Source organism: Lepisosteus platostomus, chromosome 7, assembly GCF_059453375.1.
Source record: "Lepisosteus platostomus isolate fLepPlt1 chromosome 7, fLepPlt1.hap1, whole genome shotgun sequence".
Lineage (NCBI taxonomy): Eukaryota > Metazoa > Chordata > Actinopteri > Semionotiformes > Lepisosteidae > Lepisosteus > Lepisosteus platostomus.
Window position 1 is genome coordinate 51,349,582 of NC_142617.1, and position 25,693 is coordinate 51,375,274.

Genomic DNA, 25,693 nt, shown 5'->3' on the forward strand with positions numbered 1-25,693 from the left:
CAATGGGAAACTCAACATGTGTAGATGGCAACTTCACTGCCTTGCAGCTCCCCCTCACAGAGGGCAGAGGGGGCTGTGTTTGTCTGTCACGTCACTAGGGTACAGAGACAAAATCTACTGTAAACACCCAGAAAGAAATTCATATATTACACCCACTTGTGCTGAGACGTGGACGATAACACCTTTCTGCCTCTGGATTTTGCCTTAAGGAAACGCAGACGAAAATTGCTCCTTCATCTTTCAAGTTGTTCTACACTATTGTCGTGTGGTGTGTGTGGAGCCCTGTGCCTGTCTCTCCCTCTCATGTGCTTTTGTTGTCTCTGCGCAGAGCTCTGCACGTCCCGAGTGGGAAGATACTGGCGGTGAAGGTAAGGTTTGTGCACGTTCATGGTTTGGAGGAGGAGAATGTTCTTGCAGCAGATTGTAACACGTCTCCACGCCAACCAGCAGCCTTTTCCACCTTTGGTCCCAATCTCTTCAAACATCCAACGCTAAGCAGCGCTGGGCCTGAGCAGTACTGGGATGGAAGACCTCTGTGGAAATCCTGGCTGTAGTTAATGGTGTTGGTGAACCAGTACGTTGCATTCTGTACAGTAGGAGGTGCCGACCAGATGATACTTAGACATTAAGGATCCCCTGACACTTTGTCAGGGTGTTCAGTTCTAAATTTGCTAAATGCAACATTCTACTCTGCTTGCACAGTCTTGCCTCCTACAAATGCTCTCTTAATTCAATTGGGGAAGCAAGTTCTTAATTCTCCGCCTGATCTGTCGTGCCATAATGACTGGCATGTCCCCTTGAAGAGTTAGGATGCACTGCAGTGCTGAATGTCTCCGGCGGGTCCCCCCCTGTATGGAAAATGCTTTGTGATGAAGAGTGCTATATATATGTAATTAATTAAAACTGCTGTGCTCGGATTTGTGAAATGTGCAATGCATTTAAAGCTGAAATCATCTCGGTCTCCTCAAGTGCTGTTCAAGCCAGAGCATTCTGTCTCCTAGGAGGCCCGCTAGGTAAAGACCTGTTTCTTGTGCCTCGCTGGCACTCTGTTTGCTGACGGCAGAGAAAGAACAGCTCGGATTATTAACGCGCTGCGAGTCTGATCTCTGTGGGCTTTGCCACAGAAGAACACAGCGCCCAGGTCCAGTTTCCTGCCGGGCTCCCTAGGGGCAGTTTCTCCCTGGGGGCGATTTTCGCCGTTTGCCAGAGAGAGCAGTGTCGCGGCCTGCGCCGTGACTGCCTCTTCTGCCGCGGCTTCCTCCTATTTCTAAACGGACCGTCTTATTAATCCTTTGTTCTCCGATGTCTCCCTTCCCAAAATTTCTCCTGTTTTTTTTTGGTGCTGGGATGGATGAAAGACAATTAGGTGGCCCCGGATGAAATAAGTACATTAAAAGTCTAGTGAGTTAATATGACCTGTGATTCTGCTTCATCTTCCCTAAGTGGAAAGAGTGCTGCTCTGGCAAATAGAGGAAGCCATCCATGGCAGGGGGTGATGAATTGCCTTATTTATACTGTGGATTTTTAATAGCCTCGCACTAATTTAGGCCTGAACACAAAGAGTAAATTATAATTCCTCCACTTGACTGCTTATATTTAACGTGACAAGCTGTCGTTGTTTGTCCTGGAGGTGTACTGGAGAGCAGAAGACGTTTTCACAGGTTAAACTCCCCCCCCTCGTCTCTGTGTCTCTCTTCGTCCATCTCCCTTCCCTCTCGCTCACTTGCCTCCTTTCTCCTTCGCTTTCTCTCCGTCTCCCCTGTCTTTGTCCTCCCTCCTTCTCTTTCTTGGTCATCTCACAGATCTCGTGTGCAAGAAGCCACGGGCCATCTCCTGATCACACCGATTGACCCGTCCAGTTGCTTTGCTCGTTCATGGTTATTAATACACTGTGGAACCTAGTGCTAGTTCTCTGTTTAGAAACCCCAACTACAATTCTGCAACAGATTAGCGGCAAACTAAAGGATGGTGCTACCAGAGGTCACAGGAGCATTAGTAGGGAGGCAGTATGATACAATTCTTTGCTTGGAATCTTTCATCTATAAAAACAAACTACTTGTGCATTCCTGGATCTGACGTGATCATTAATTGGCTCGGCGGTCCTTGTGAACCACGCTTGTACAAGCAGCACCGTGAGTGCAGATGGCGCTGTACTGCGTAGTTGTTTCCGCGGCCGGGGCGAACAGGAGAGGCATCATTATTTCACAATGGCGTCTCCATCATGGCACTTCAGGATCGATAGGCTCCCTGAAAATGGCTGAGCCGGGTAGTCATGACTAGTTGCGGTTATTTATGCCGCGTATTTAGGTCTCGGCCCCTCTCTGAGACTCGCTGAATGGCTGTGTAATTAATTAGTGGTTTGGCAGAGCTTGGAGAGGAGTAAGTACAAGAGGGCTCATAAAAACTCTTCTGCCAGTGAAGAATGCTTCTGTGTTAAAAGGGTAATTAGCAAGAAAATATTGGGGGAAGGTTACCAAGGGAGGGGAGGGTGTCCTTAAAAATCAAAATTGGCCTAATAGTCGGTGATGGTTTCGTTAATTAGCGCAGTGTGGTTTCAGCTCAATCTCCAGAAGCTTGTCTGCTTACCTCCCTTTTCCGTTGCCCTGTTGTCTGTGTTTTCATGCTGAGGGGCTGGCAGTGGCCAGGAATAAAGACAGGTTGCTCTCGTATTGAGTTAAGGTATTGGGTTGCCAGTGACAGAAGCACGCCTTCTCAGATGAGTGAGGCAGCCTGTGCGGCCCGGTTTCGTTTGTTCTCGTGTTCGGGCTCTCTGTGACCCTCTGTGTGTTTGTCCTTCCTCCTGCCTCAGGTTATTCCTTTAGACATCACGCTGGAGCTGCAGAAGCAGATCATGTCGGAACTTGAAATCCTGTACAAGGTACGCCTCCTGTCTGCCGGGCCACCTGCGCGCACACACCTCTGCACACCCTGTGCTGCCCAGGCCTCTGTGTCCTCTCCAGCACCCCACGTCCAGCTGGTATCACTGTCGCTGTCTCAGTTCTCAGAAACCCTGGGCTTGGGAGTGTACGCTGTCTGAAAGTCCCTCTTTCTTTTGGATTGAATAATTTATCATGACTCCCAGTCCCCTTGCTCACAGAGATCTGCCAGGTGTGGCTCGAGTCTTGCCAGCAGCTGAGCAGTGAAATAAAGAGGCCAACACACAATGTTGTAGCTTTGCACAAGCTTCCAGTGAGCCACAATCTAGTAGACCTCCAAGATCACTCTGAATCGTCACTTTATAAGTGTTTGTGGACGTGCCTTTTTGTGTCTGCGTTTTTAAATACGTTTAGGTTTGTACGTTCTTCACCTGTGTGTGCGTGGATGACCCTGGTTCAATAAGTCTCCATAGTGTTCATGACCTTAAGCCAAAGGATCTGTCCGTAGCTTCATTAGTTAAAGTTCTTGTTAAGGTGGTCTACATCTTTAGTTCCCATTTAAGGGTAATTTAAATCTAAAACATGCTGGAATGTGACTTTCCAAGGTCAAGATTTGCTCATTGGAATGCTCAATTGAAATGATAGTTTTAGGCTAAAAGAGATCATGTCTCTGTGACACAACACACAGCTCAAGATGAGGCAGAAGCAAACTCCCTTGTATCCGATAGCTTGGCTCTAATCAACAAGTATAGGGCCTATTCCTGTGCCAAGAATGGGCTGTGACATAAACTCCCATATCTGTAACATGGGTGGGTGTGATAGTGCTTTGGACCGTTCCGCTCTTCAGTGAGGTGCTCATTTTGATAAAGCAGGAGGCATACTCGAAGAAATGACTGAAAAGTGTTGGTAATCATAGGAAACGTGTTTAGGAGGGGCTGCCTCATCCAAAGAGGAAGGGTCAGTGTTTGACTAGGTAGACGTCTAGTCTTGCACAGTGAGAAAATGTCCCATGAGAAGAGTCATGTCCACATTCCCTGATGTGTTGTCATTTTTGTCGGTGCCCGATACCAATATCTGCTGTCCTCCATGTCTTGCCTTTGCAGTGTGATTCGTCCTACATTATAGGATTTTATGGTGCATTTTTCGTGGAAAACAGAATATCGATATGCACCGAATTCATGGATGGTGAGTCTATTATTTTTGAAATTCTTGCTCTTTTTCAGTTAACATTGCAGGGGTTTTGAAGTGAGCCCCTGTCTCCCTGCCTGCAGAGTGGAAGTCAGGATGCAAGATGTCCCTGGGTACATCACTGACTGTGGGCTAAATTTAGACTCCCATCCCTTACACTACTCTACATATCCATTTACACTTGCGCACCAAAAAGCGTTTTAACTGTAGTCAATTTTAAAGATGTCGCTGGTTTCGTTGGTGTGCGTTAAAAGCTACATGGTTGATACCCTTGCTTTTAATGACACACTGAGATCAGATCGTTGAGCGACTAGCGTGGTTAGTGCTTGTCGTGGGGTGTAAGAGGTGGATTAGGCTTGAGTCCCTAGGAGCCAAGAGAGAGTGTGTGTTTGTCCTCGGCGAGCGGATGTACCATTAGGTAGGAACAGAGCGAACTAAAAGCTTTTGCAGTGAGAATGTTCTGCAACACCACTCCTGGCCTCCAGATTTCAGTTTCCACCTTCAGTGCGATGCAACTGTTAAGAACAATAGATAATTACGGAGATTGTGAACAAGAGGAATCCATTCTATCTTGCTCATTCGGCTGCTATTAGTTTATTGATCTGAGAAGCTTTTTTCCTGACATACAGATATAAAGGGAGTTTCTTTCAAATAAAGTGCATTATACCTTTTCCAGAAACGGCAATAATTGCTGACCACAATTGATTTGTTTTTTTGTTTCCAGATGAAAACTAAGCATCTTTTTGAAGGTCAATTTCTTTACACCTGGCTGTTCAGTGACAGTATTCAGTGATTATGGCTTGAGTATACTGGTAACCATCATTACCTTGTCTCTGGTACAATGACCTTAAGGTATGAAAGATCCCATCACAGCACAGCTCAGGATGCACTGGGCAGCACTCTGTCCCTGCCTTTTTTATTGTTATTGTTTTTATTGATTTTACAAAAAGTAGGATTAAGCACATTTTGTCTTTAGGATGCAAGGCTGCAGTTACCATCTATGGTCCTGAGTTGTTCTAAAATGAAAATGAGTTTTGTTCCAGTGAGAAAGATGGCTGGATGTTGTAGTTCGGCAGCCTGTGTGCAATGTAACATTGTGTTGTGTGCAGGGGGCTCTCTGGATGTGTACAGGAGAATCCCGGAGCACGTGCTTGGCAGGATCGCTGTGGCGGTGAGTGTCTTGATCATCCCACGGAAACATGGTTGTAGAGGCTATATCCTGATGAGGTCTTGTCCCTGCTGCTGGACACCAAAGAACCACATGTCTGCAAGAGCTCTTTTATCTTTACACCTCATCTCCAACCTTCCCAGTGCACGTGCCTCCGAGGGTGCCATTGGAGCCTTGAAATCTCATTAAAATAAATGGAATTTAATTAATTCGAGGGCAGAGTGTCTCTTAGTATATCTGCTCGTTCTGCGATGCTGCATTTCCGGGGATAAGCAGGGCATGGGAGGAGCCTGCCTTCTGGACTGGGACATGGCTGTCTCCCCTTAGCCTTTCTTTCACACGCTGCCCATTCCTTCCAGTTTAAAAAGCATCAAGACGCTACGCAAAAAGGAATCAATAAGAGTGAATGTACGATTGGCTTTCAGGTGTTAATATCTTAATTGGATTATTAGTGGCTTAATCCCTTTGAAAGGGGCTCCATCAGAGTATGATGAAGGATGTGATGATGGAGCTGACACTCCAAATACTTTTTAATTAAAACCTGTTGATTTTGCGGTGCCTCCATCTTGACCTTCATTATCCCTTTCCTCCACCACTGTCTTTCATTCCCCGTAATCAAACATCGACAGCTCTTTAGTCTCTGTTAATTTCAATTCACAACTTTCCCCCGTTCTTTCCCTCTCCTGACAAAGACTTCTAATTATCCGTGCACAGTGCTGAGGGTGACGGCAGCAGCTCTTCCAATCTGCGGTTGTGCTTCTGAACTCTGTGCGGAGGGAGGGGGAACTTTTTGTTCTGCTTCAGGCCTCCAGGGCTTTTCGGTTTCGGGCTCGGGAGTTTGTTGCCAGAAGCTCTTGTCGTCTCCCTTAGCGGGCCTGAATAATGTGGGGTGGGGGTGGGGGTGGGGGTTAAATTTTTGTGAAAGGTCAGACTTCCCTAAGCGAAAGCTTTTCTTTTGAGCGGGTGTAGAGCAGCAGTGCGGGATATTCTGGTGGCTGGCACGGGGCACGGTTGTCTGGCCCTGGCTCACTACTGTACGGGTGATGAGTCCTGCTGACCATCGGGCTTCTCTTGGGAAACTGCGTTTATTCAGTGTTTCGGTAGCACGTCTGTAGCAACTCTATGCCAGCAGTGCCCATGCAAATATCATCATCATCATCATAAATAAGTAAAATAGAACAAAAGTGCAAAAGGGCTGATACCATCAGTTAAAACGATAAAAAACTACTGAATACAAGATAGTCGGAAAAGTGATTTTATGTTGGTGAGGTCAATGGATTTCTGAGAGTATGATTACTGCAGCCTGAGATTTCTTGAATAGTGTAGCAGTGGAGCTCCCAGGTTATCCTCTATAAAGAGCTACATGTTTGTGTGTCCTGCCTCTGTCCATTCGGAGGCTGATGGACGACCTGCGCCGAAGTGCCAAGGCAGCTCTGTGAGGGCTGCTCTCTCGCGAAGGACAGAGAGCCTGCTCTGTGCAGATGTGCGTGTTCATTGCAGCAGTGGAAATCCAAACCCGTCTTTTATACAGGCTGGAGCGTGGGCAGTGCGTGGGTTACACTGTGAGCCTGTTTCTGCGCGGGGAATAAAACACCTGCTGGGACAGGAGCCTCACAGCCCTGCAGTGCTGGACTTTTTTAGAAACATGTTTTTTTTTAACTGTTGCAGTGTTGTGAACTGTTCTTCCAGGAAGGTATGAGCGAAATGCAGACATGTATGTATAGAATAGGTGTAAACTGCTCCTGCATAATAGACGCCTTAAATTGTCTGTTTTATTGGCCTTCTTAAAGGAACTAATATGTTTCATGTAATTACATTTGGAGTTCTGTTTGGTATTTGTCTGAACAGCTGTACCATAAACAAGAACCTACTCCTGAGAATCAATCTGAGAGGCCCTGCGTTTGAGAAAGCAAGTGCTTTATGCTTTATGTATAAAAAGTACCAGTGTTTGCCAGTGAAGTTCCATCTCTAAACCCTTGTTCTTTTCAAATCCAGGTGGTGAAAGGTCTTACCTACTTATGGAGCTTGAAGATTTTGCACCGAGGTAGGAAGGCAGGATGGTAATTCGTATTAATCTCTCTGCCTGCTGTAATTACAGCTCTGCTCATTTACCGCAAGGAGTGCTTTGCTCTCCTGCACCTTCCCTCTTCTGCTTTTCCTTTCCGTCTCCTTCCTTGCAGTGACTGTTCTCTCTCTCTCTCTCTGCCCGGGCAGATGTCAAGCCCTCCAACATGCTGGTCAACACCCGGGGCCAGGTGAAGCTGTGTGACTTCGGCGTCAGCACGCAGGTACGGTGTGGAGAAGGGGGTGCCGCTGTACGGGGGGGGGGGGGCGCGTCTGTGTAGCTTGGGGAGGGGGGGGCTGTCGGACCTGATGCCCGTGCTCCACGTCTCAATTCTCGGCTGCTGGCTCCCATTCAAATGGCATCGGCGCCGGTGTGCGCGCCCTGGAGACCGGCTCGCGTTCATCTGCGCTCTCCCCCAGGTCACCTCCCTTCCTCGGAATATGATTGCGCATTGTTTAAACGACAGCAAAAATTGCTGATATTGTAATTACTACTCAACAAACAGTGCAGTTCATTGATATGCGCCTTTGACTGGAGAAGCAGTTTCTCCTTCAGACAATAGGCCGGGCGTACTGGGAGCCTGAGCTCGGGGACCCCGGCAGGCCTGCCAGAAGAATGAATGCAGAGGGCAACAATAGGCGCGTGCCACTCACTGCACGGCAGAAACCAATTTTAATTAATTTCCATCCCCACTCCCCCCCCCCCCACCCCCGGCCCAACCCTGGAGACCCCCTCTAATAGTGACCCCCCAGATCACGCCGTCACGATGATTTGAATGACTCTCTCCTCTCCTCTCCTCGCCCGGCAGCGGGAGGTCAGCAGAGTGGTAGATATTATCAGGGCTCGTCGTCCCCTCCCCCCCTCTCCCGTGTCCCCTCTTCTCCCTGGGTCTCGCACTTCAGAGGGCTCCAGGAACCGACCGCTTCAGCCCGACCCTCTCGCTGTACGTTCCTGTTGGCGGCGCGCAAGACCAGCGGGAACTTCTCAAAGGTCACGGGCGTCGCCAAGTTTGAGCACTCCGGCACCTGCTCTGCCGCCGCTCCTCGTCCGACCCGAGACCCCGCCGCTGGCAGAACCAGCACCAGGACCGGGTTCCTGTGCGCCAGGAAGTGTGCCGGGTTGTCCTCACTAGGCCGCCGCAGATGCTGATCCTTTTGTTTTGTTCTTTTGCAGCTGGTCAACTCCATTGCGAAAACATACGTGGGAACAAACGCGTACATGGCTGTAAGTAGGCTTGAGTGTCCCGGGAGCGCGTCTGTCCACTAATCCCGCATCCCCAGTCCCAGCCCTGGGCCATTAGGAAAATCACACTGCCGCAGTGAGGGCTGATCAAGGCAGATGAAACAGCCAGTTAACATCAGACGCTCTCTGTCGTCTTTATCCTCTATTAATACCTCCCCTGGTTGCTTTATGGTTTTTTTTGTGCGTTTCGTTTTTTAAATTAAATTACATTTTTCCTTTTGAAATGGTACCAAACAGGATTGTGCCTTTCCACTCCCATGTGTGCATTAGAGAAATTACTTTTCTCCTTGATACGCGGAGGTTATCTGCCCGCAAATAATCGCGGCCTAAAGATTAAACGAAGTAAAACAATAGATCCTGTTTTCCTGCTGAACATTGCTTTTCATACTGGATCACAAAGGAAAGAGTGTGGCATAAATACACTTTCACTCTCCGCTGAGCTCCTTCGGCCTCTGCCTCGCGCCCCCCCCCCCCAGTACCCCCCTCCAGTCCCGTGGGGAGCTTCAGTACTGTAGTAAAAGAGCCATTGAAAATAGGTCACTTCTGCTGTGACTGTTGTGGATTTTTAACCCAGTGCAGGAATCAAGGGCTGACCTGCCCAAGAGTGTCTGAAAAACATAAGATCTCTCTGAAAAGCACAAAAGGTTTTAAGCCCCTCTGTTATGTTTCTGTGTCATGACAAGCAAAAGAGGGGATACGCAATACAAATTGTGACACGGCCTCTTAATGAAAATACACTGGGATTAAGGTTCTGTTTTTTGGTGGTGTAGTAATAATAATAATAATAATAATAATTGCTTACACTTATATAGCGCTTTTCTGGACACTCCACTCAAAGCGCTTTACAGATAATGGGGACTCCCCTCCACCACCACCAATGTGTAGCATCCACCTGGATGATGCGACGGCAGCCATAGTGCGCCAGAACGCTCACCACACATCAGCTATCAGTGGGGAGGAGAGCAGAGTAATGTAGCCAATTCATAGAGGGGGAGTATTAGGAGGCCATGATTGGTAAGGGCCAATTGGAAATTTGGCCAGGACACCGGGGTTACACCCCTACTCTTTTCGAGAAGTGCCCTGGGATTTTTAATGACCACAGAGAGTCAGGACCTCGGTTTTACGTCTCATCCGAAGGACGGATGTAAGCATGTTGTGTAAATTCCTTTAGGTGTTTATAGGTGTTTTTTTGTGTTTCTCTGTTCTGCAGCCTGAAAGGATATCGGGGGAACAGTACGGAATCCATTCGGATGTGTGGAGTTTAGGGATCTCGTTCATGGAGGTAATTCTGCAGTTAAAGGGGAAGGGGGTTAGAAATGTTCTTCAGAGATCAGAGGTCCCAGAGTTCTGAGATGGCCAACTACCTGGCCCAGGTAAGCAAAGTGGGGGTTAGTCCCAGAGACGTTGGCATTGCTGTTGCCTTCGAAGGAGAGGATGCTGGGAAAGAGTGGCACTTTTGTGTGAGCTGATGCAGCAGATGATTTGTAAAACACACACAGAGCCTGAGTCATGTCTAAACATGGAGATAATATACCTATAGCACAATACAGTAGCAAGCAAAAAAACAGCGCTAACTGAAATACAGCTGTGTCTGCTCTCTTAGACTGACTCAAAAATATGTCTGATTGTGGAAGACACTGGTACTTTGTGTATGGGATTTGCTGAGGATGGGCTGGACAATTCCACTGTATGTAGCAGGTGCTCATTTTAATCTGTCAGGGCTGTGCGTGTATGTCTGTCGTGAGTGTATATTATATGTATGTAATCCATACAGTAGCAGGCTAGATGTAATTTCTAATTATAATTACAGTTTCTTCCAGACGTGGAGATTAATTACAATTTTCCAGGCTAGTGCAGAACAGAAGTTCACCTTGAGCGATGTGTTCATCATACTTGGGAACCCATTCATTAACGCTGCTGTGCTGCTCTGTACATGAAGGGGCTCCTCTTGACTTGGCAGCCTGCTCCCCCGTTCTCGATGATACTCCAGTCATTAGAAGCTCTGTCACCAACTGTCCTGGGGTAGAGAAGGGACTGGGAGACGATGCGGGGTGGCTAAGTTTGGTACACACACATCAGGAAGAGTCCATGTCAGCCATTGTCCTGGTGCAGCTCTGACACACATTCGAAATGCATGACAAGTGGATAGCCTGAGCTCCACAGGCTTGTGGGCAGTGACCTGGACTCTGCCATGTTCTCCAGGAGTAATGCTTCTTCTATCACAGGAAATACTTCAGGAATGAAATCAGAAGCACCCAGCTTATTGTGTTTGAATGCCAACTATTCTGTAAAGTCATTACTTTCTGAGCTGTCCCTGATTCTCAGTTAGGAACACCCCATGTTTTCCTTCTGGGCTGGGAAGCTCAAGCTCACTTGTTAGTCCTAGTTCAGGACCTGGTTTGAAGACCAGAGTTCCTTCCGCCAGTGACGCGGCCAGTGAGACCTTGAGGACACAGGGAGAGCCCTCTAGAGCTGGATTGGGCTGTTCAGGTTCTGAGTCCTCCGAAAGGAGAAAATCCGTGTCCGGCTGAGAAGACTGTGTCCAGACGGTGCTGATCAGGATGTTTTGTCTGCGAATGGATGGACAGGCCTGGTTAAAGGTTTGAAGCTGTGGCCAGCTCCACATAGTTTCCCAAGGGAGCCCTTTAGGGTCCCCATTGCACAGCAGGTGGTCCCATTTCAGGTTGTGCCCACTGCAACTTCAAATGGACGCCGGCACCAGGTGATGGATATTTCAGACCTGTTACCTTCATTTGAGATCAGTTTGCATAAAACAGGTCTATGGAATTAAAATATCGTTATATTTTGTAGTTTCTTATTCTGATTCGGTGGTACAGTTCAGCCTAGAGCTTTGTGTAAAACCTGTGCTGGCTCATTCTGCTGTGCAGCGGGAGTGATCCGTCTTTCCCCTGGGTATCTCGAGAACAAACCTGGGCTGGCAGCACGCTTGCCATTGTGTTGCAGCAGGACAGACAGACACGGGCCCAGATGGGAGGCTGGCAGACCATGTTTCCAGTCTCCTACAGTTTCCTTGCTACCAGGCAATGAGCTGTGTGCAAGAAGAGCGTGTGGCTGAGGGGCGCGGGGGGTCGGGGGGGGGCTCAGCCTGCGGAGGGGTTTGGGGGTTCCATTAATAACCGTATCTCTGTGGCTGAGACTGGGAGTCAGCCTGGCAGAGCGCTATCAATCACCCAGTGACCAGAACTTCCAGTAATTAGTGTACAGAGAGGTCACCTCCTCACTGGCTCAGAAGCACATGTACTCCAATCGTAGCTGCATCGGACTGTGGGGGTGAAAGTGGCACTGCCAGTAGTGAGGGGGGAGTGAGGGGAGGAGGGGTTGTCCACTGACTGCTGAACAGGCTACATTTTAAAGTAACCCAGTGCTTTTAAAACGCGAGATACGAAACTAGTGTTTCAGTTAATATTGATTTGCAATCTGTTGTGGTTAACAACATTCTGTTACAAATTGTGATCCCAGCAACGAAATTATGATGCTAGTAGTAACATTTGGGGAGATAATCATAATTAATGAACAGCCATGATATTTCTGTAATGTATCCGTTTGTGCTGTGAGCTGTTGTCACCTGATTCAGGTTCCTCCCCGAAAAGATGTAAGATGGAACAGATCTTGGCTCTGCTGAAGTGTAAAGCTTCAAAATTAAGACGCCGACTGCAATAGAAGATGCTAATCAGGCGTATTTATCGAATTGTTCTGAAATGTTGAAATGAAAGCAACTGCAGTATAATAAATGTTGCTTACAAAATTGCCATGTATCTGCAGTAACCCAACATGTGTTTTTAAATGACTCGTGTGTCTGCACAGTCATATAGCGTCTCATCACCAAAACCCAGTTGACTAAAATCAGGGTCCCATGCACCAGGGCCCTGCAATGTTAACTAACCACAATGTAGGTGGTTGAGGGTAAATGCCTCTTCGATTTGGAGTTTTTAATTGTATTGTAATTTGAACTTTGCATTGTGAATTACAAAATGGAAATATCTCAGGCATTCCGCTGACCAAACTTGAATGTGCGCTGCCTGAAATGTTCTTGGGGTTACCTGTTTTTTGCTTAAGATTAAATGAAAAATGGAGCAAACATAAACTCTTCTGTAGCTGGGGGGTGACCTTTGGCAGCGCTAGTGCAGCAGATTTGATTAGAAGATTAATACTTACACTATCAGGGTACTCCTTGTAGTGTGTTTCTCTGCTTGGCTTGTCTGACCTTGACTAATCCACATGCTGCCTTTAGCCCCTCTTACCCCTGAAGGACCTGTCTGTGGTGTGCTCCACTTTGTCTTAAGGCTTTGCTTATTGTTGTAAAGTAATCAGAGGTACAATATACATTTCAGATGGGTTTCCTGTTGCATTGATGTTGATGAGGAGGATCCCTTTTGATGTCCAGGCAGCAACTTGTCTCTCCACTCCCACTGCCTGCTCTGCAGGGGTCCTTAGGTTATTAGCTAATGGCTTATGTGTTCTCAGAGCTGGGTACCCGAGTGGGGGTCTGCTGAACCCATTTCAAAGCCTTCCCACTGGACAGGTGCTTCTGCTGCCTCTGATCAGCAGATTAAACTATTTTATCGGGTCCCTGCTCCACCCGGCTCATTTCTTTTTCATCAGAAGCCTCCCATCTTCATCCTCCTTTTCCCCATGGCTAGCGTAATCCCTGTGGTCAGCTCACCCTTTTTGAATTTTCCTGCAGAATGCTCAGGCCTTAAGCTCTTCGAAGCAGAGCATCATGAAATGTTAAAACCATTGCAAAAGTGTGGCGCTACACAAACGTTCATGGTAAAGCATTACACTGTAAACGGTGAAAAGGCATGGAAAGACATCAAAAATGGAACATAAATATACTGTACTACACTTGTAATAAGATCAGTGACCATGTGCATTGTTTCAGCTCAGTCTTGAATGTGACTCCTATAACCAGATTCTTCAGCTTCCCAACTGTGGTCTTTCCAAATAAACTGCAACACTACCACGGACAGAAGAGAAATTGTGGAATTTTAAAGGAATGGAGATCAGACTCCCTTGCACATGCAATTCATTTCATTCTGACTCTTTATACCTACAGGCTCTTTTACAAAGTGCCTCATTGAAGCACAAAAACAAAGGCATTTAGTGTGGATTTAGCTGGAGGTCTTTGTGCACATTTATTATAAATAAGGCCCTGACTGTGAAATGTTTAGTAACAGGTGTGCAAGAGCCCCTGCAGCTCATAAAACCTCAACTGGATCGCTGTGTGCAGGAAGTCCGGGGCTGCCTGAGCGTGAGTCTTTCTGATCTAATAATGTGTAACAGGAGTTAGTGCGAGAGCGCTCTGCATGGCTGGGATCCCCGTCGGCATTGGGGGTGCCATGTTTTTGCCAGATGTTTCTTTTCGCGGTGCTCTCGTTCACACCTGTTACCCCTCTCCGTCACTGCGCTCCTCCGAGTCAGAATAGGAGCCCTGGAAAAGGCGCTGGTGTTCAGTATCTCTGGGGACACTCATTCACTCACTTCTCGGTAAAACGCATTAGTTGCCTGCGCTGACAGGCTCCCAGCTGGGTATTCATGAGAAGTATTTTGCTTTGTTTCAGGGTAAAACATTGGTGTTCTTTCCTGTAAGTATAACGTTGAAAACTTTCAAAGTGCAACATAAGCGAAACACCTTATGAATGTTATCCCCCCCCACACACACACATATATATATATAGAATTTTTAAATTTCAGCTGGATTTCAATCAGTGATAAAAAAACACTACAGCACATTTTGCAGTAAAGCAGAAAGCTCTTAGAAGTTGTCCTTTGAGTGCACAGATCAGACTAGGCGTGGAGTGACCACACCACCGATGGCTCTTCTTTTCATTTGAAGTGCAAGCCTTCAAGTTGGCGAGCATGCGACTTCCTCACATGAATTAAACCAAAACTTGGACCCGACCTCCATTTGCTGTTTTGTCACCTGGTATTAAAAGCCGGTTCATCTTTTGGTAGCGGTTTCCTGTTCCTACACAATGGAAACATGCCAACAAGTTTTGGGGTTATTTTGGTTGGAGGGAGGGAGGATTAAAGTTTGGATTTAGTCCCCCAAGAAAGCAGTCGCGTGCAATTCTGCAACCTGAGCTGAGGGGGCCTTCAGAGCAGAGCGCTGTGCAGAATTAAAGTTTGCTCTTCCACAGTCCACACCACTTGTTCTGCCTTGACATTCTTGACTAACAGGCAGATAGCCTTCCAGCATGAAAGCCGTCTTCTGTTCTCTGGGAGCGCTGCAGAAATGGAAGAAATTAGAAAACCCATTACAGCTTCATTAAATCTGAAGCACGTTTAATACAGTAGTGTTACTGCAGGCTATTGTGTGTGCACAATTGGGCACTTTTCTTAACTTTTCTGCTTCTCAATGGTTTAGCTAACAAATCTGTCAAGGAAATGGCTATTAGGACTGTAATGCAGCAGGCATAAAAATTACACTGTGTGTGAGCAGTGAGGGCATGGGCAGATATAGTGCCGTCTCCTGCTACACCACTAATTATTAGCCCCTGCTATTGATCAGTACTAACAGTGATGCTGTTTGTAGATCTTTTCAACTCCATGGGAGGGCGCGTGGCTGGGTGGGTTAAACTGTTCAACGTGGCTTTAAGAATGCATGTCTAAACAAGTGCACATGGAGAATAAGGCACAGGCATGTGCATTTCTGCACTTTAGAGACACTTGTTTTGTCTCTATATGCATGTGTGGGCTAAAACACATGACAGCTGCTGAGTGCCTCCTCTTCAACCCCCCCCTCCCCCTTTGTGCTTTCCTCTTTCCATTTCCTTTCCTCGTTTCTGCACCCCCGCCCCTGCTGTCTTCACCTCTCTCTGACCTGAGGTCAGTGCGAGCTGGAGATTGACAAGCACTGATTCCTGGGTTTGACCTCTCACCGCAGGGTCAAGGTCTGGTGTGCCTCTGTGGGTGACTCCTGGCCCCCTCTGGACATCCTCCTCCTTCTCTTTTTATATTGTTAAATTCTCCGGCTCTGATGTGTTTGTGCAGGAGGAGTCGGTACACCACTTGCTGCACCTTTACCCATCAGGCCATGGCATGCAGGATTATCGCTGTGCACTCTGCACATTGTCATTTTATTGGGATTTCACAGCTTATTCTGTTTTCTTAAAGTGCTTCCTGATATAACGCACATCTGTATTTCTCCGATAGTGTTCGCAAATACTTACAGAAGACACCGGCAACAAAATATTATTCTGACTGAGTGCGGAATATGTTTTTTCTTCTTAAAAGCTCTGATTCAGAGATGCCTTCAAGCAAGAATGCAGTCATTACAGTCGTGACTCTGTGACAGGCAGGCATTGCTGTCTGTGTGTGCTCAGTGGTCAGACCTCCATCAGCAGAATTGTTTATTTGATGATGGCTTTATTTGCTGTTAACAGTAAAAAGAAATGATTGGTTAGCATTAATGCATTGATTTTTCCCTATTTGTGATCAGCGTTTTCCTGTTACACACTGAAAGCTACTGTAATGTTAACATCTTCGTTAAAGTTGTTTTAGCATTTGATTAGGACCATTGAATTAACAGCTGAGGAAACTCAGGCTTTCCCACCAGGTGAATTAGTTTCTCCCACTTCTTCCCCCAGTTAAGTGCTGACTAATCAATACGGAGGCTTGTAGCTGTTCTCCGGTGTTTAAGTGTTAATCACCTCTGTGGCACTGTCGGAAAGCCCAAGCGCAGTAATTGCACAGTGCTCTGCTCCTGCTTGGCCTGTCAGTGTGCGGGATCGCATGTTTCAGTGCAGGACTCTGATACTGTGCTTCTGGTCTCTCCACAGCTGGCGCTCGGCAGTTTCCCTTACCCCCAGGTGAGTGGCTCTGTACCTGTCTGTACTGTACGTTCGTCTGACTGTCAGGCCCCAGGGCTTTGGGTGTGAGGGAGACTATGTAAAGGACAGATATAAAAAAAGATGTTCTAGCATCATGTGAAATTATCCCAAGCACCTCCGGAGGTCCTCCCCCAGTCTACCATAGGATGCATTTTAGATATCTGCATTGCACCTCTCTTCACCACAGTTCTCAAGGTGCCGCGCATCAGTCAGCTTTCTTTGTTTTAATCGCTAGTCCATCTCGGCTGGAACAACACCTGTGTTAAACAGAGCTAATTCATAAACATGTCTACAATCTCATTTTCCCCACATTTGTCAATAAATAAAAAGAGGACTATTATTATACCTGAACCAGAGATGCTATATAAGGGACTTTCCTTTTTATCTCCGTTTGCTCCGGCTGAACAAAGTTTCAGTCAGTGCTCCCGTTGGGCAGAAATACTGATGCGTTTGTGGATGGTTCTGATTGTCATTAATTGAGGACTGATGTCTGTGTGTTATCTGTGTAATTGTGTGCGGCTGTATGCCTCGGTTGCGGTATTTCCCAAGCACAATTCAGCAGTCTGTGTTCCAGACACAGAGTGCCTGGATTGTGGGCCATTTCTGCACACAATTAATAATGTCTCCCTTGAGGGTCAAAGCCTATAGACTCAGGAAAAAATACTTTCCTAGTCTGAGACAACTGGGGAAAGGTGGTCTTTTTTGTGTCATTTTAAGCATGCTGTAATGGCGTGAAGATCCCTGGCTGTTCCCTTGGTGCCCTCTGTGTGCATGAGCCCTGCAGCCTGGGGCATGTCTCATTTCAAAGTGCTGTTGGTCTGCGCTCTTCAAGCCTCTATTAACTCGCTATTATTATGCAAATCCAGATTGTATTATTACACCAACTAATGTATGCACGTTTTAGATTATGTGGCTGTGACACAAACATGGTTATTGAATAATCAGTGCGAATGCGTTTTTTTCCTCTCTCTCTCTCTGCCTCTCTCCTCCTCCTCTCTCTGGGCTCCCTTTTGTGTAATCTGCTCTCCTGACTCAGTGTCCAGTGTAAATGCAGAAGGATGTTATCAGGGTTAATCTCCAGCTGTTGATTACAGACAAGTCACATTTTCAACTTAACATTTTTAATCTACTGTGAGCTTCCAGGTGCCTCATAACATCCATGGAACAATCATGCTTCCTATGCGATTACAGCTGAAAGCAATAAACATTTTTAGAGGAATTATAATCGAGCACATTCAGAAGGTTATGTCAGATTACAAGGTTGACTGCTACTTATCAGTTGTCACTTTACTTTAAAGCAGAATTGACTTGATAAACTAGCAATGGGGCCGGGAGGAAGATCATCTCGCTTTTTGAGGTAGCAAATTGGAACAGTTTAGAAATAAAGAGGCTAGTGTACTCTTCACCCCACCATACAGCTCTGCTTTCTAAGAGCTGGTGCTTCCGTGCAGCTGAGTGGTGCTCTCTGATGTTATTGGAATCTGCAGTTGGGGATAAAGTGATCCGCACCCTCGCAGTGTCCCATTCCAACGATCTGCTTTGTTCACGTGGAAGCGTGGCCTGGGCTCGGGGCTCGGGGCTCTGGGCTCGGGGCTCGGGGCTCGGGGCTCGGGGCTCTGGGCTCTGGGCTCTGGGCTCGGGGCTCGGGGCTCGGGGCTCGGGGCTCGGGGCTCGGGGCTCGGGGCTCGGGGCTCGGGGCTCGGGGCTCGGGGTGTACCATCGATGGGAGCCGGGCAGGTGTAGCCAAGCCAGCGGGTTCTGGGAGAGAGCGGCACCCACTCCCCTGCTTTCCCCTCCCCTCGTCACAGGTACTGGACTAATTAAAAATGCAGGAGACCGTTAAATTAAAATAGCAACACAGTGAAATTGCTCTGATTAACATTTAAAATACCATCCCCACCCCTACCCCCCCCCCCATCCCCACCAAATAAATGTATTAATAACATCAAAAAAGAGTGCACTAAAGGGTGTCTTCACAAAGCATTTATCACTCAGCTGCAGGAAAATAAGGCATTCTCATAAACACCTCAGGGGACCCGAGTCCTTGACCTCGGGCGTTCAATTTCACCATTTTCTCCCCGCTCTTAAAAATCAGACCGTTGTTTAACCTTCCAGAGACTCCCGGTAATCCATTATGTCTAACACTTCAGTGTAATCTCTGCAGAAAATGCACGGAGTAGGAAAGGACACTTTTACATGTAACAGATATTAAGGCATCCGTCTTTCGTACAGTAGGGAGACAGATAGTGAAAAATGGGTTGGCAGACAGCGCTTCCTATGTCATCTCACTGAGAAGAGCTGCGCCAACTGAGCACACTTGTAATTGTCTGTATGGCAGATGTAATGGAGAGCTCCAGCATATTACAGTGAAGGCTTGTCCATGACAGTGGTTTGCATGGATATGTGATTAGATCAGTCTTTTGTATGAATGTCTGCATCAGCCTGCTGTTTTTTTTTTTTACTTGTTTTCGTTGACTTTTGGTGCAGAAGGCAGGGTTTTTGGGTCCTGGCGGGTCTGTGCCTACTCTGTTTTGTGTTCGGCATTGTGTCCTGTTCTCCCAGCGTCAGAGCTGGTCCCTCCAGGCAGACGAGAGGGCTCTGTTGGAAGGAGCGCAGAGACCGCAGGCCAGAGTGAGGCAGGGCGAGGTGCAATCTGAAAGGCGAGCTGTCGTCTGCTGAGGGAGGCCCGCGGTCCACCTTTTCGAATGCAGGCGAACTGGGACTTGGTCCACACCTGTCATAGACCTCACAGAGTTTTCAGATCCTCATTAAACCCAGCATTGCTGTGCACAAAAGATGATATTCTGTGCAAGATTTAGAATAAGAGATTACCAAGTGTTAAAATTAAGCTCCAGCCCGGATTTAGTCCTTTTTTTCCCTAAAAGATTCAAAAGACTGAGTTACAGCGCGTCTCCATCAGAACACTTGCCGTTAAGCTCAGTATGTTCACAAGCAGACAGGCCGTGCCGTTCACACATTGGAATCTAGCCTCACGTGACATTCAGTCCCCGAACCTGCTTGCCATGAGCAATATTGCACGATCTTAGATTTCCTCTTGCCTTTCTGTGAGCTTTTCCTTGGGATTTGAAGGTTTGCACGCGGTACTCAGTTGGAGGGCGTGTTGCCGTGCGAGCTGACATTGCCCGCTTCCGTGACGCGCTGTGCGGCGTGCCGGCCTCGCCACAGCCTGCGAGCGGGGGGCCATCCTGTCTGGCCCGTGTGAAGGCGCCAACGCGTCAGGCTGAACGCTGGCACGGCCGCATGGCTGCCTGCACTGTAGTGGGGTGAGGTTTTTTAAAAATGAATGGATATTTATAATGCGGGGAAAAGTGCGCCGTCCTCCAGTGTACTTAAGCCATGCTTTGATTAATAAATTATGACAAAATGACCCGAAGTAAAAAAAATAACTTTCTGTGCAAATAGTGCCGCTGGTATTGTAAAGCATTGAATGTTTTCACACCCCATTAATTTATTACTTCTCTTTCTACATCTTTAAATTTCATTTGGAGGGAGAAAACTCAGACTCCCTGCTGCCGCAGTGATTTTCATCTTGTTGTTAATTTTCCCTGCTCCATATGGTGCTCCAGACACTTCACCTGCAGGCTGTACGAGACGATGCTGTAGCGATCCTACTTCCGCAGGCCAGAGCTGTCATTTAAGGATCCTGGTGCATCTGTCTGCGCCAGCCTTTCTTCTCTGGCATGGGAGAGTGCGAATAACAAATTGGATGCACCTGAGATTCGCATGATTAGTGTGTTTTGCAAATCTGTGGGCTTGTAAGCAGATAGCTGAGAGGGTGATGGGAAGAGAGGGAGGGGGCCCGGGGGGGGAGGAGGAGGGTGTGTGTGTGTGTGATGGGGGGGGGGATCTGTGAGTAGAGGGCAGACGATCACTGTTAGTTCCTCTCACCTTCCTTTTCAGGTTGCAGGGTTTGGGCAGACATGAGGGGGTGGGCAGGGAGGTTCTGTGGTTTTAAAGTAAGAGCATTCAGCTGCTGGATCAGTAGAGGAAGCAGGAAGGGGGGAAAGGAGAAGGAGTGGAGAGCGTTTTCATCCTGTCTTGTCATTGATTAGAAAAGGGTCTTTAATTTCATTTCACCCCATGTTGTGATTAATTTGCATTCTTTGTCAGGAGTTAATGGAGTTTTTTACGGTTCGCTCTAAAAATCCTTGAAGACACCAGACTTGATCTGATGTTTATACAGCCGCCAGCACACTGCCGACTGATTGATTGTTGCCTTTGTTTTGTTGGCTGTGTTTTTTTTCGTGTTTTGTTTTTTTATGATGATTTCCAAGGGGCTCCGAAAGCTGTTTTTAAATATATTTGACTGAGTTGTGTGTTAAAGTAAATTTGTATGTTAAACTTGCTTTATGTGCTGTTTCTATGCTGCCTGCATTTATGGGTGTAAAATATATAAGACATCCCCATATTTCATGATGGAGTGCTTTTCTTCTCTATTTCTTGCACCGTATGTGCAGTGTGTGTACAAGTGTGTATATGTATGCAGTGTATATATGTGTGTGTTTATGTTTCATAGCGCAGAAGCTATGTGTCTCAGTAAAATCATCTACATTTTGAATTGTGAATCTTTTTGCACAGTGTGCTGTTGTCTGACATGACTAAGCAGTCAAACCTCTGCTCCAACAAAAAAGTTATTTAAAAGGCATTTATCGGTGCGAAAATGACAGGCGGTGGCACCAGCCATTGAAGAAGAGTGTTTTCTTTTAACAAATGTCAGGAGCTCTCTGTTGCGTCCTATAGGTGGATCATGGGGAGACTCCATCAGACTCTACTAGGGAGCTCTGGAGACATGATGGCATGCCTGAGATTTGTCATCTCCCAAGGGGAGTCCAGTGCTTGACAGGATCAAAATGGCACAGAACAAAGCCTCTCTTCACCCTGGGCAGTGTTTAGGTTCAGAATGTAAACTGAGCTCACAGTACTGTGGTAGAGGCCAGTAAAAACCATGATATCACATGTAGCACATGTTTTTAGAATGTTCTATCGAAGATATAGCCACCGTGTCCACTCGGTTACTTAGAGGTGGCACCAGTAGTGATAGCTCAGCAAATATCTTTTAACGCCACTGTCCTCCTCCATACTGTACGTCAGTGCCATCAGTGAAGTTGTTCCTAAGTCTATGCAATTTGCAGAGTGCCAGAATCTTCAGGAGGTTTTGTTCAGGCCTCTTGACTTTCGGAGCCGGTAAGCGGAAAAGGGTGGTGAAGGAGAAGTGTGGAAAAAACAGTGTCTTAATCAGCAGCACACTGCGCGGAGAGCGATTTCACTCACGATCCGCGGGGCCTTAACATTCCGTGCCTGTCCATGATTTCGATTTCTTTCCATGAATCTTAAAAGATCCGGAGCAGAAACCTCCACGCTGGGTCTCGTTTTCTAGTTAAGAAGAAGAAGATGAGATGGGGAGGGTGGGGAGACGTGGGATTTCCAGGAGCTGGGAAAATGCAGAGATAAGATTTGTCAACGGAGGGGGGGGAGGGCGTGCCCTGGGTCAGCGGTAAATCTGAGCCCCGGGAGGCAGGGCAGAGCGCAATTCCACTGCCTGCGAGAGAGGGATGAGCGCTGACTGGAGCCGGGGCGCGGAGAGGAGCATTTCATTTCACTGCCAGGATTGTCATTTCGTTAACAATGAGCGCGCCGGTGATGGAGGCCTCCCTCCCTCCCTCTTCCTCGCTCCTCTCTTTCTGACTTTCTGTCGCACTTATCTCCATGGAGACTGGAATGGAGTGCCTTTGCTGCCCAAAGTCTTTTTTTTTTTTCCATACCCAATGGCATTGATTAAAAAGTAAAAATGTCACAGGATGAACCAGCTTTAACCATAAATTACTTCCACCACCCGTGTCCTGCTGGGGACACTGGCAATGGAGCAGGAGTTCTGCGCGGTCAGTTTTACTTAAAGACCTGTGCCTCTTCTGCAGTCGGTGTGTCTGGGACCCGGGCTCAGTGCGGCACGTTAGGCCCCTTCCTCGTGTTCTGCAGCCAGATGGTGCTGTGCTCTGATTGACAGGCGGAGTTCCACAGGTACTCCAGATCTGAGGATCGGACAGAATTATAAACAGCCCGGTATGTTCCACCAGTGTCGGAACTGTCAGCTGCCTGTTCTAGAATACAGCGTTTTCCGATTCCAGTTATTGTCTGCGTTCTCTTATTAGAGTTTTGCTCTGGTCACATTTTACAGCTCTGTGTATCTCCATGTTGGCTGGAACTGAGCCAGGAGGAGGGGGCAGTGCTTCATTGCTTTGGAAAGACATACAGTTCTCCTGAAACAAGCACATTTGTTCATGCAACAGTCACCTAACATCTCTTTTTTTTTTTAATGCTGCGTTTTAATAAAGTGCTTTATTGAGTTGAACAAACTGGTACTGCAGCTGACAAATTTCAGTATGTTCAGGAAAATTGCTGCCGTGCCGTAAATTAATCTTTTAAAGTAAATTTCAGGCTTCTGTGCTGTGTGCAATTATAAAAGTTATTTTATCGCAGCTAAATGAATTAATTTAGAAAACTGGCTGATAATGTGTCTGATTCAGACAAAATGGATAATGCATCGGGTGGGGGGTCTCTAGGTATTTACCGAGAGAAGAGAGAGTAAAGCTTTATTTAATTGAGAGAATGAATCAATAACTGCACTGCCGCACTGTCAAAGGCAAGCAGAATGAGCAATTCATTACCCTGCACAATCATGCTTTGAAGGAGAACTGATTGAATTAGGATGTGCTGGATACATACAGGGCTTTTTATTGCTATGAAAGAGTTACTGTGTGATGGCCAGGGAGGATTTCGTACTCATTTAATATCTGCACAGCTCACAGTGGCTCTTCAGGCTCCTCGCTCTGTCCTTCCTGTTGAAACGCTCCCTGAGATCAGCACCAGTTGGAATCAACCAGTTGGAGTCGCAGTCAATCAGTGTGTGTTGGATCAGCTGAACCTGATCCCTGATTCAAACTCTTAAGGCAGGATCAAATAAGAGTTTTTCTAAGTTTTGGATGTAACAATGTTTCGTCTTCTGAACCCAGTTTTCACACAAGAAAACTTGAAAGCCACGCATGGCATGGGTTGTGTGTGGTGTTCAAGTCAGCCATCCCTCTGTAACTAGGTCCACCACAAAGTTAGAAACATGCCTACAAACAGCTTGGCGTAGGATTGTAGCGATGTGGACCACAGGACTGTTCCTTCTCACACTCTGAAAAACTACTGGCAGATCAGTAATGTTATTCAGCAGTTGGCAGATGTCAGAATAACCTTCTCTTCCCCTCATTTTAATGGTGTTCAGCAAAATCAGAATCACTTTATTTGCCAAGCGCATTACACTTGTATACGCATTACTGTTTGTCAGTATCAAATTACAAAATGTACATTTATGCAGTTGCATATATATATATACTTGTACAATGCATATACACTTCACACTAAGAACATGCACAGATCCACAATTACATACAGACTACATCCTGTATTAACCTGTTGTAATAAAGCTGGGCGACGTCCATGGGGAAGAGATGTTGGGCAGTTTTGGTCTTGATTGACCGGTAGCCTCTCCCCGGGGGGAAATGTTTGAAACCGATGGTGTCCTGCATGTCCTGGATGATACACTGGACCAGTGTCTTCGATGACCCATGCCTTTTAAGGACCAGCTTGGTTGAGTTGGGACCTCATTGGTTTGCATTGATGTGGGTGTTGTTGGAGACAGCGCTGGAGTTCAGTGGTAGTGAGTGGATTGGCCCTGCAGTGGCCGCGTCACAGTGCAGCGTTCCTGCCCACAAAACTCCCAACTTTCCCTCTCCCTGTCACTCAGGCATGGCATTGCTGCACTGTTACTACAGCTGAGGGCCTTGTACGTGGAAGCATCACATTAGTGAGTGAATACGCACTGGCACATTACCATACAAGTGTTGCTAGTGTTATCACGCTTTGTCATTTTGAGCTTGGGAGATGATAAGAATGAAAAGAAGACATGCACTCTCAACAATTCCCACAGTTGTAACCCAGCCTCTCCAGCCTACTCCCATACGTTATGCAGTTAGATTATTCATTATAAGAAGATTAAGAATCAGGAATGAAAATATGTTGTTTCTAAGTGTTTCTCTGACTTAAACAAATCCTCCTTTAGAAAGTTGCTGGGAAAGAAGCAACGATTGCTCACTGGTGCTGTGGAGTGCAGTCCCTTGGTCTTGTTCACTAGGTCCATTTCTCCAGTACCATGGACATCATCACTCATTGCCTGTCCCTCAGCATCTCAACAGCACAGAAGCTGATGTTACTTTTTATAGTTTATAGTTTTTATAGTTTAGTTCTTACTACTATATTCTTATGAGTTGGAACAAAACAGGCCATCAGCTCGGAAAAGTAGAATGGCTGGGATTTTGACTCATCCTCCATCCTTGTGAAAGTTCATGTGAGTAACTGTGTGGAGCCGAATGTTCATGTTGTGCTTGGTGGAGAACAGTATTCAACCTCAGTCCTGTGATGTGACGAAAGGTTCTGTATCTGTGTGTTACCCCTTCAGCCAGTAACCTGCTTGTGGGGCTCACGCCGAGTTAAAAGGGAAGGTCATCCATTCTTGTCCACCTTGTCCATCGAAAACTCATGACGTGTCCAAGCAAATTGACCTTTGGCCCCCAAAGCACAACTACTTACGACCATGAACTCAGGATGATGTAATCCCAGTTCGGAAATATGCTCAGAGCTTTATGAGGTGACATGAGGTGTTGTGCCTGCAGAATGTGGGCTCAGCAGGGAATGCCTGGAAGTAAAATATCACCAGGACTGAGGTGTCTTGTCTAAGGGGTACAATGCTAAGGGCTTAAAGCAGTGAGGGTCTTATCTTTTGTCCTGGGGGATCACAGTTTACGTTCCTCTTGTTTTAACTGAAAACAATTTTAGGGTCAAGTAGCAATTCAGCCATTCGAAAGTCAGTGCCACTGTATAATTATAAAAGCATGTAGAAAAAAAACCTTAAAAGTACAAGATTATAGGCATATATTGGCATGATTCCCAAAATGCTAATTCCTAAGTATGATTTAATTTCAAATTCAAACAAATGGGAGTTTAATTTAAATTGAAATGCTTTTCATAGCTTCACATTCAACAATTGCAGCTTGGGAATGGCTGGTGTCAGAGAAGCAGTGCAGAAACGTTATTTATAACTGAACCTGGTAAACAGCATTCTCAAATGGATTATTTATTTATATATAATATATACTTTTCTTTTCAACCCTCATTTTCATACAACCTGGAGGGTAGTAAAAAGTGTACTGTGAAATTAGCATTCTGCTGACTTCCCTCT

The 25,693-nt window shown here is 46.6% G+C and overlaps 1 protein-coding gene across 5 annotated transcripts in view; it reads left to right on the top strand.

Moving 5' to 3' along the window:
- Nucleotides 1-25,693, top strand: part of map2k5 (mitogen-activated protein kinase kinase 5) — an 81,131-nt gene that overhangs the window by 27,672 nt on the left and 27,766 nt on the right. For all 5 annotated transcript variants that reach the window (XR_015940327.1, XM_088641093.1, XM_088641094.1 and 2 more), the window contains 9 exons: nucleotides 329-368; nucleotides 2,810-2,878; nucleotides 3,980-4,061; nucleotides 5,174-5,235; nucleotides 7,228-7,276; nucleotides 7,447-7,520; nucleotides 8,471-8,521; nucleotides 9,750-9,821; nucleotides 16,342-16,371. Coding sequence is in view for 4 of the 5 variants with exons in the window: in XM_088641093.1 (XP_088497219.1) it covers nucleotides 329-368; nucleotides 2,810-2,878; nucleotides 3,980-4,061; nucleotides 5,174-5,235; nucleotides 7,228-7,276; nucleotides 7,447-7,520; nucleotides 8,471-8,521; nucleotides 9,750-9,821; nucleotides 16,342-16,371 (529 nt within the window). In the remaining variant the exon portion in view is untranslated. The remainder of the gene's footprint in view (nucleotides 1-328; nucleotides 369-2,809; nucleotides 2,879-3,979; nucleotides 4,062-5,173; nucleotides 5,236-7,227; nucleotides 7,277-7,446; nucleotides 7,521-8,470; nucleotides 8,522-9,749; nucleotides 9,822-16,341; nucleotides 16,372-25,693) is intronic.